This window comes from Octodon degus, unplaced genomic scaffold, assembly GCF_000260255.1.
Source record: "Octodon degus isolate 3935 unplaced genomic scaffold, OctDeg1.0 scaffold00102, whole genome shotgun sequence".
In the NCBI taxonomy this organism is placed as follows: domain Eukaryota; kingdom Metazoa; phylum Chordata; class Mammalia; order Rodentia; family Octodontidae; genus Octodon; species Octodon degus.
In genome coordinates, this window is record NW_004524678.1 from 273,267 (window position 1) to 283,839 (window position 10,573).

General features: G+C 49.6%; 1 protein-coding gene across 4 annotated transcripts in view; it reads right to left on the reverse strand.

Annotated features, from left to right (window-relative positions):
- Nucleotides 1–3,956: 3,956 nt before the first annotated feature.
- Nucleotides 3,957–10,573, reverse strand: part of Samd4a (sterile alpha motif domain containing 4A) — a 221,918-nt gene continuing 215,301 nt past the window's right edge. For all 4 annotated transcript variants that reach the window (XM_004638735.3, XM_004638734.2, XM_023723711.1 and 1 more), the window contains one exon: nucleotides 3,957–8,228. In XM_004638735.3, coding sequence (XP_004638792.1) covers nucleotides 8,200–8,228 — 29 coding nt within the window. In that variant the 3' untranslated portion in view covers nucleotides 3,957–8,199. The remainder of the gene's footprint in view (nucleotides 8,229–10,573) is intronic.

Below are 10,573 nucleotides of genomic sequence, written 5' to 3' on the forward strand. Positions count from 1 at the left end.
TTCATTGAATCTGCTTAACACAGCAACTTGGAATTCTTTCAGTCTGCACATGTAAGATTTTGGGTGAGATATTTTGCCTGTTAGGGGAAGTCGTTCTTTCCTGAACTTTCTGTTGCATGTTAGCATATAATGTTTGAATTTGTCTTTCCAGAAATTTTTTTTTCTTGCCAGAATTTTTAAGCAGGTTGCTTTTTTTCTGAGCCTGCCTTTGGTCATTTCTGCATTTCAGCACTAGATGGCGCTGTAAGTAAAGTATACCAAAAATTCTGGGTTAGAGTCCCGTCGCTGTTTCAACACTAGAGGGAAATCCAATCCCATTTTATCCTAAACCCACAGTAGGTGTGTTCTTGAGAATCAGCCAAGAGGGGCTGGAGAGATAGCTGAGGGGCCTAAGCACCTACCTGGCAAGCACAAGGACCCGAGTTGGATCCCCGGATCCCTGGGCACGCTGTCTCGGCCCGGATGGGGGCGCTCACTGTGCAGCTCCGGCACCAGGTGTGATGGCGTAATCCCAGCACTCGGGAGGATGAGCCAGGAGGCTTAATCTGTGCGTTCGACACCAGCTTGGAGACTACAAAAGTGAGCACAAAGCCAGCTTTCACCTGGGACCTGGGCAAGCCCAGACGTTTTGTCGCAGTCACTATCTGTGGTCCTATTTGTGGAAGTCTATCCAGCTTTGGGCCTCCCTGTGGAGGGATTGGCTTCGCTCCTGCGCAATGGTTTGGCGACTTTCTCCCTGTTCTGTCTCCAAGCAGATAATTGCTATCTCCTTGCTGTGCTGATTGATTGGTGAGGAGTGGCGCGGCCAGTCCCTTGGTCCTCCCCGCTGTGACACCGTTACACCCAGGAGCCCTAGCTGCCTGCAGTCAGCACCGCGCAGGAGCAGAACCAAGGCCCACGCTCCCGGGGCTCTTGGTGCCCGGAGAGGGCTGCAGACGCCCAGCTGACGGGGCCCCCGTCCTCACTTGACACCTGGGCACATCCAGAGGTGCTGCCCAGCGCCGGATCGCACCGGCTCGGCACTGGAGTTCCCAGGCAAAACCCCGCACATATTTCCCTGACCCATCCCTAGCAGGGGCAGCCTTACTTTGTGCTGTGCTAGGGCTAGGGGCGGGCGTGGAGCCAGGCCCTCAATCAGCCGCCAACACGGGTGTGGACGCTCCGCCCACAGGCGCTGGCCTTGAGGTGGGGCCTCCGGCCTCAGCCTGGCACTGAGTTCCAGGTCTAAAACGTGGACTTAAATCCCTTTTCCTCCCTAAGTGGGAGTCTCTCTCTCCTTGCTGAGGTGCTTGGAGCTGGGGGAGGGGTGATTGAGGCAGCTCCTCCTGTCACCTTCCATGTCTCTTTTCTCAAAATTAGGCTAAACCCAAGAGCTAGTTCTCTTAGGTCTTGTGAAGGATCGATAGATCAATCTGTGTCTATTTTATTTATTTATTTTTTGTACCAGGCACTGAACTCAGAACCTCGCGTTCACCAGGCCAGTTCCGTGCCACTGAGCTCTCTCCCTAGCCCACGTGAAGGTAATTCCTGCCTTCCAGTTGTGTCCGGCGGCAGATGATGGCTAGAGCATCTAACTTGGCTACCATTTGCTTCACTCCCCCCAGTCGGTCCCTGCTTCTTGGCCCTTTCGGTGGTGGAGCAGAGGGGAGGAGACGCAGAGGGCCTGTGCTCTGCCCCCAGCTGCACTGGCGTGTTTGGCGGTGGGTGGAGGGAAGAGCCTTCGTGTACGTGTGTTTCCTTCAGCAAGTTGTGCTGTCCGTGCACGTGTAACAGAGTCACAGGCCAGCGTTAGAAGAAACCTGGCTGGGAAGTGGGAACAGCTGCTAATCCTCTGCCAGGGATCCAATCTGGGATAAACAGAGCAGATAGCAAAGTCCAAGGGCCAATTGGACAGATTGGATCGGGGGTTTGGTATGTTCATCTGCCTCTCCTGTCCAAGGCTTTTATGGTACAGAACCGGCTGGAAATTTCCCGAGGACATCAGCGCAAACAGGGGCACTCATCTGGGCTGTGGCTCCCGCAGGAGGGTTCACTGGGGGGCTCTAGTCCCAAAGGCTCTAGTGGGGCCCACTCACTCTCCCAGGCTCAGATGTTCTACCTCCTGGGTTGGACTTTAAAAAGTAAAACCTCAAAAAACTGTGCAACACACTGTTTAAAAACATGTACTTTGAGACGAGTGTAAACAAAAAGTAATCTTTTTATAAAGTGCAAGCTTTGTAAGGTCGCCAGGATGTTCCTGCACTGTTGTTTTTTTTTTTTTTTTAAAGTGGAAACCACTTAAGAGTAAAAAATATTCCACTGAGGAAATTCTCAGACACTGACTTCTTAGGTTTGCAACATAGAGAAAATGCCAGTGGTTGCTACACTTGTGCCCCAAGGTGGCCAGGTCCACCCAAAGCTTGACTTTCCCAGAGAAGGCTCAGGCTGTGGATATGATTTCGCTGACAAAAGTGCTGCCCCCTCCCCCCATGTAACTGCAGGGAACAAGGTTCAACTATTGTCTTGCTTATCTCATCTTCCTTTATCACGCTCTAGTCATACCGTGGTAGAGCTCATTTGCAACCTAGAACTTAACTTTATGGGGAGCTTCCTTGTAGCTCTTGGCCCCTGCAGCTTCTCTTTGATTCCAGGGACCAATTTGGATGTCTCCCGTTTAAGGAGCAGCTGAGACTGGCAGCCACAGGGGGTCACGTGCCACGCACGGTGGCTGCCACACAGAACCCTCAGATTGCTACGTTATGGTGGCAATGCTCTATCCGTTTTGTTTTTTCCTTTTTGCTTTTTTTTTTTTTTTTTTGCGGAACCAGGGATTGAATTCAGGCCCTTGCACTTGCCAGGGAAGTGCTTAGTCTACTGAGCTATCTCCCTACCTTTTCTTCTTCTTTTTGGATTAGCTGTCTAATGACATCAACTTTGAATATCATGGGCTAAAACATCAGTTTTGAGTATCAAATTCAAAACAAAATACAAAAGAAACCCAAGGCTCGGCAGTCATCCTGAGCGTCAACGCGATTGGAGAGAGACACCTCCAGAGGTGGGTGGGCCGTGAGGTCACTAACTTCATCGGGTGGATTTGGCCATGGATGGCGTCCTCAACTGAATGAGTTTATTAGGAGGTGGATGTCACTGTGGGTGTGGCTTTGAAGGATGTGTTTTGCCCTGGAGACTTCCTCTTGGGAACTTCTTCACTGTCCTCTGCCACACCCTTGCACCATGATATCTCCGTTTTGGAGCCAGCTGTGTACTGAACCCTTGGAAACCTGAAGCCCAAAGCGGCCCTTCTTCCTTTTAAGTTGCACACTTCAGGGGCTCTGTCAGAGCAATGGAAAAGTGACTACAGTGGCTGAGCAACCCATGGAAGACCCCACAGCTAGACAAGGCCAAAGCAGAACAGAAACTCGGCTGCTCTTGCTGTATATTATCTAGCAAAGTAGAATTAGAAATGTTTGAATGATATTCCAAGCCACTTGGAGGTAAACCTCCAAGGAAGCTGCTGCTCCTTTGTGCCACAGTGGAGTGACATACATCAAAGGCAGCCGAGATGGAAAGGTGCTGTACCCAACAGTACCTGCAGGGTCGTGGAGTCTGTATTTGCAGACTTGTCCCTCACTGGGGCAGCAACATTGATGGGCTCTTTTGGGCACCGATTACACTGTCTAAATTTCTATTTCCTGGGGCTGGGGAGATAGCTCAGTAGAATAAGCACTTGCCTGGCAAGCGCAAGGTTCTGAGTTCAATCCCTGGTACTGCAGAAAAAAAAAAATTCTATTCCCTCTCCCCACCTTTTAAGGAAGCATCTTCACACACAAAGACACAGCCTTCTGCACAGCAGGGTCCAGTAAGAACATTAATGGATTTCATGCTTGTGCTTTCTTGCTGGCTTATTCGTGAAGACTCAGTCCTCGCTTACTAATTGCTCATGTTGACAGGAAAAAAAAAAATGAAAAAGACACACACCAGTGTTACAAAACCTTGTATTAATCATTTCCTTTCACTTTCAATATAACGTTGATATGAAATATAGCCATGATTCTTAGTTACATGGGAGGAAATGAGTAATAAATACATTGTAGCAAGTTTAAACCACAAGGGTGTTTCACTGGTAACATCTGAAAACTGTACACTTGCAAAGAACATCTTCAAACATTAGTATATCTGTGTATCAGTAAAGCTTTTACATGTAACAAACATGCTCTTTCCATATATGACAAAGTTTAAAAATATGCATTGCTTGGCAACATGAACTAGGCAAAAATATTTCTTTGTTCACTAACTTTATACAGGAAAACAGGACGAAGTGCATGCAGATACAATACAGATGCCTGCCCGGGGCATGCAACGAAAGAAAGCTTTTTAAAAGTCAGCTTACATTAGGCATAAATACATGAGGGTTATATATTAATAAGGGAGGAAGTCTTCCGTGTGACATTATTAACATTCCTGTTTTCTTCCTATTCCTCCCAGAGGAATACACATTCACCTTTAAGTAAAGATAAAGGGATTACACAAAAATAAAACTCACTTTGCAAACATCTCTGGTGACTGGTAAAAAAGAAAGAGAACACAGCATTCGTGTTATCACAGCTCCATGTGCAAATGAGCCTCCTGCATGTGCCGCTCGGAGCAGGGCACCGAGCGGGCGTCTTGGGGAGGCAGCATCTCCGCACCCGGCTGCAGCAGGCACAGCACACAGCCTGGGGCCAGCATGCGGGGCCTCTGTGGCTCCCTCACTGCCCCTGTGGCAGGCCCCCTCAGAGCCCAGCTCAGCCCTCAGCCCAGCTCCCAGGGGCCAGGCGTCTACAAACCTTGTGCCTGCCGCAGTCACAGGTGCAGAACAAGGGCCCGGAGAGGAGGCTCCCATTGCGTAAAAGGCAGTTGGCAACACCTCAAAAGAAAACCTGGTTTCCCTCAGTGTCGCGTCAGAAGAATGGGAGGAGAGCCAGCTGCAGCTCCGACGCCCAGCGCCGAGGAGGGTACCTCATCCCTCGGATCTGGGAGCTCGGTCCCGCAGCCCCCCTTGGCAGGCATCCCCAGTAGGGACTGCTCAGCTCTCTGGCTCTCACTGAAAAAGTCAAACTCAAGAAGCAAGTGGAAAAAAACATATCAGCAGCATGTTTCATGTCTTGTACACAGTTCGTGTGTTTCTTCCTACTGTGTCTGGTAAGAAACCACTATGAATAAAAAGCACCAATAAAACATCATACATGATAACAATATTGTATACACCGCTGTCCCTGGGACAGCGTAGAGATGCCGGCACACACTGCTTAAATCAGAACAAGAGGGGAGAAAAATCCGTGTAGTGAAATAGATTTTACTCTGAGACTTTTAAATTGTTTACTATTTACTTAATATAAAACAGTTGCATGGGGGGGTCAATGGGAAAATACAAAAAAAGGCACTGCCGCTTTATTACTAAATATCCGACTTCACAGCCTTAGGCATGCAGCTGTTGGATTCTTTTATAAATAAAATTCTTTTTGCTTTAGGATTTCTAAATTGAGCTGTGTACCTGCAGTCAACACAGGACTCAAAACAGGGTAGGAACAGGCTCCTAGAATTCATCAGATTGCTCAACTTAAAAAAGAAAAAAAAAGAAAAACAACTAAAACACTAATATACCAAAACACAACTAAGTAGATAAATCTATACATAGTCAATGAAAAATAAGCTTTTCTTCTTTTTAAAAAAAGAATTATGTTATTAATAACAGACTTTATCATGGTTACCAGCCATAGCAAGTTAATAAGTAACATATCCAAAATAATATCTCTAATAATCAGATAACCATTGTTTCTATATTCAGTGAAGGAATAAATAGAAATTCAGATTTGCAAATACTTTAAGGTCTTCTTCCTTTTAAAGGATTCATGCTGTGATTGTGTTCACAATCTGTTTTCTGGATGAGTCTTTATAGACAGCCGGGTTCTGCTGCAGATCCAAATGCCTTCTCCTCCCTCGATGCGTAATCCCTTCGCTTTCACCTCCCTTCAAGAACTTCCTCAGCATCCCCAAACACATTCTCCGACCCTCTGGCCTTACCTTCGGCCTTCGACATCCGGCCCTATGCTTCCTGCCTTACCTGCGATTGTCCATCCCTGAGCATTCCTAAAGTTACGCCGGCTGCGTAGACAAGGAATGGGTGGGATGGATGTTAATGGCACTTGGTTAAAAAAAAAAAAAAATCAACGAAGAAATGCTGCCTCTTCCTGCACACGGATTTCCATCTTTAAGACTCAGTCCCCCACGGGGAGGTCAGAAACTTTTGCTTTTCCTTTCACCTGTACTGCCTACGTGCACGGGCTCCCACCCCTGCGCCCACGGAAGGCCCTGTTACAGTGCTCTCAGCTTTTTGGACTCTGAGGGGCCTTTAGAAATTTAGCCACAGCATCCAAGGCTGGGCTGCGTGTAAATTTTTAACCTTGAAGGTAAAAAGAAAGTTGTTAAGATTTTATTACGGCCTTTTAAATCTATGTGCGTGTCATTAACTGTTTGTTTTTTAAATCTGTAAGCCAATGCAGTAATTTCCATGGTCTGATCTCTTTTAATTTTGACTTTGACTTCTTCTTTCTTTTTTGTAAAGCACCGATTTTACCCACTTAATAAGCAGGCCTATACCAGCCCCCAATCACGCCTCTGGCTGAGTGTTTGTGCCATCATTTACCCAACCCAATTTTCCAGTGCAGAAAACAATTCCTTTTTGATTTCCTCTAATGCCCTTCACTGCATCAAATTCCACAACGCAGTCGCCCTTGCTCATAAGAAACGGAGCCATTACTCTGTGGTGCTATAGTCTGCTAATCTCTTACGAGTAATGAGTGGGGTTTTCCACCCCTCTGTGTGGATGGATGAGTCAGCGAGTAGCACAGCAAATCTCTTGTCCGTCACGCGTCACATGAAGTTCACCTTTCCTACTCCTGCTTGCCTTGCCGACCTGGCGTTGGAGCCAGGGCGCGTGGTCCCGGATCACCCGGCATGGCTCTCTGACACTTGCTGGCTGACCCTCTTGACACTGTTGCTGGACATCTCTCCCCTCATCCCCAGCAGGGTCTGAGTGTGGGGGCTGCAGCCCCAGACCCAAGTCTCTATGACCCCCTGCAAACATCCTGAGCGCATCCTGCAGGTATCAGGCCTTGTGCAAGGCACAAGCATCCAGCCGTGGCATCCTTCTCCAGCAGGACTTGCACCCACCTGTGTCTCGCCAACTGATGCCAGGATACAGCCCACTGTGAGGTGGGAAGGAGAGGGCTCTCTGGAGGAGCAGCAGATCAAGCCCAGGAAGAGGCTGCAGGTTGGTTTAGAACGTCTGGGTGGTCTCTGAGCAGATCTGAGACTGATCCCAGGCGCCTCCATCCCTTCCCTCCTCCAGCCCGGCACCGACAGCAGCCTTGGCCGGATTTTTGTCCTTCGAGTCCACCCACATGCTCTGCCCCCTAATGGTGAGAGGTGACAACTCAGGCCTGTGTGACTACATCTGTCTTCCCAAGAAGCAGAGCTTGGCAGCTGTTTTAAAAGACAACCCTGCTGCTATTATAAAAATAGAGGGAAAAAAATGAATCCATAACAATAAATCCTTTAAAAAAAACCCCATAGTATGAAGAGAAGTTCTACCCAAACTCTACACATTATGTACCCTTTAGAATTCTTATGTAAACAATACACAAATCAAAGTTTATCTAAAATTTTGCTGGAGGGAATTTCTTCCTTCTTGCCCCTCTTGCCGGGCGGCCCTCGTGCAGCTGTTTCAAGCAGGGCACTCTGGGAAATCCAGTCAGGGAGACCCACACAGCCGAGCAGCCATCTTGCTTTGGTCACATGTGTCCTCTCCTCCTCTGGCCTGATGTGAAGCTAGGCCCTCTGAAAAGGCTCCCCACGCTGGGCCTTCTGCCTCCCTCGTGTCTGCCTTGTCTCTTTCACGGCAGCGCCCTCCCCCGAAGCCACTTGCATCTCTTCACCTCCTCCAAGTCCTACATTTCCCAGAGACCCCTCCCCACCCCGCACGTCAAACCATCCCATACAGAAACAAATGACAACGTAACCGATCCCAGGTCTACTGATATGTTTACGAGGATGACCTACACTCTCACAAAATCAAAATGGGCGAGGGACCAGGGGGAAAGGCTGCAGAGCGTCTTGGAGGATTCTGCGCAACCCCAAAGTCGAGTTCACGGCCAGCGCGGTCCCTCTCATCTTCAGCTTCTAGATTGTGGAGGTCCGGTCAACCCCATCTGGGAAAGAAAGCGGCACCCAAAGGTCAGAGGGGAACCAAGTCTTTCCACCTTGGCCGACAGACACCAATCTTATGCACGTTGGGGCCTGATACTCCGGGTGGACTGGAGAGATTAATTCTCACTACATCTGACCAACAGGTACTTTACCTGGGGTTTGGGGCAAGAACCATATTCAATCTGGGAATCACGCTGCAAAGAAGGAATCCTCTCCTACCAGGGCAAGCAGAATGCAGACAGGTAAACGAACACACAGCTACGATTGGCCACTATGTGAAGACATGTATACCAAGACAGAAGGAACCCAGCAGAAGGGAAGTTGGCTCTAGAAACCAAGGACCAAGCAAGAAAAATGACTTTTGGAGACTATGCTGGTAGAAGAAAGTCTGCTGGGCAAGAGGGATGCAGGAGGTGGTGACGGCACAATGTGGCACATGCAGAAGTGTGGTGACAGTGGATGGGGGCCTGGGTCAAAGGTTTAGGATGGCATGGTTTAGACCTGAAGCATCTCCCTAGGGACCCATGTTTGCAGAAGGTGACTGGATTGGATCACTACTCATCCGGAGATGCCCTCTGTGCTAGTAGGAGGCAGGGCCTGGCTGGAGGAGCGTCATTGAGGGTGTGACACAGAAGGGTAGATTCCTGACCCCTCCTCCCTTCCCTCCTGCTTCCTGGGCACCATGAGTTGAACACCTTTTCCTCTACCATGTCCTCTGCCATCCTGTGTCTGCTTTGGAGTCAGAGAAGCCATGAACCGAACTCACTGGGTATGTAAGCCAAAGTAAGTCGTGCACCTCTAAGGTGCGTGTCCCAGGGACAGAAGAGTGAGAGTACAAGGTAAGGACAGGGGCTGAGTGGCAGGGGATGGGGTTGTAGTGGACACACAAGTGGACCTGTACAGTTCCCACCAGTAAAGAATGTGTCTCTTCCCCCAAGTCTCTCCTGAAGGACGGAGGATGAGGTGGGAGACACAGCTGACACATGCTGACCCCACCTCTCTGTTCTAGGACTCTGATCAAAGGCAGAAACCCGAGAGCTAGATGTGTGGGCACTTGGCCCTGAGAGAACCTACGTGGATAGGAGAGTACAAGGCCACCCAGGATCTGCCGTGGCCACGGTTTAGAGAACTGGAGCTACAAAGTGTGTGTATTGGGGGCATGCACATCAGAGGGGCCCCGTGTGAGACAGATAGCTGAGGACCTGCAGCTGGCTGCCTTTGTAGCATCCCAGGGGAGCCCCTGGGCATCCCCCAGGGGTCTCTGTAGCAGGAACAGGAGTGTAGACGCTACAGTTGGGAGAACGACCAGCTGTAGAGGGCCCAGCTCTGGTGTTACAGTGGCTCCTCTGGAGCGTGTGCCAGATGGCTTGAAGGAGGACAAGGCTGGTGGCAGGAAGGCCAGTTGAGTGGACCCCACATGGGTCCATGCTGAAGCTCCCAAGGAGCTTATCCAGTGGGCAGGGAGGAGAAAGGCTGTTTAGTGAGCCTGGGCGGAGGTTAAGGGGACACTGCAGTACTTCCCAGGCTTTGCGGATAGCACAAAGCCGGCCGTTGTGGCCCAACCCAAGTCCAAGTCTGTGGTGCTGATCTTCCACACTGAGCAGGTGTTCCACTGGACAGCACCTGGGTGGGAGCGCATTCCAAGGAAAGCCGAGGAAGGGATGGGGGATAGGAGGCCTGGAGCAGTGGCGAGCCCACCACAGGTGTTCTCTGGCCTCCTCACAATGGTGCCAGGTGGGGCTTGGAGGAGAAAGGCTTAATTGAAATTCTTAGTGGGGTAAGGATGGGTTCATGTGTGGCTGTAAAGAATGGTCTGGAGGGGGACTACAGGTACCTTGCCAGGGTCGCCCCAGTGATGACAATTTGCAAAACCATAACATAGTCGAGATGCCACAATAGACATGACCCACTGATCTTATTCAGACATCTCCAGCGTTGCCTGCATCTGTGTGCCCACAGGCACCCATGCTCAAGTCTATGTAATCTGGGGAGAAGGTTTTAAGAAAGGAAGCCGTGTCTCTCAGGAGTGACGGAGCTACTAGGTAGAGGTCACCAATCCCAGAGGTCCACAGATGAGGACTTGTAGCTGATAACTGCTTGCGCTCTGTGGGGTCACCTTGAGCCTTCTGCGTGGTGGTCTTACAGTAGTAACTCGTTTGGAGAGACCAGGCATGTGGGTGTGCACACGTGCGTGCATGCATATACACTTGTGGGTGTGTGCAGAGGACCCACGTGCAGGGGGATCTTGCTAGAGGCCACTTCCCTCATCTTTGGAGCACAGCGTGCACACTTGCTGGGCTACTCACTAAAGCCAAACCAAAAAAAAAAAAGGAAAAAAAAAAAAAAA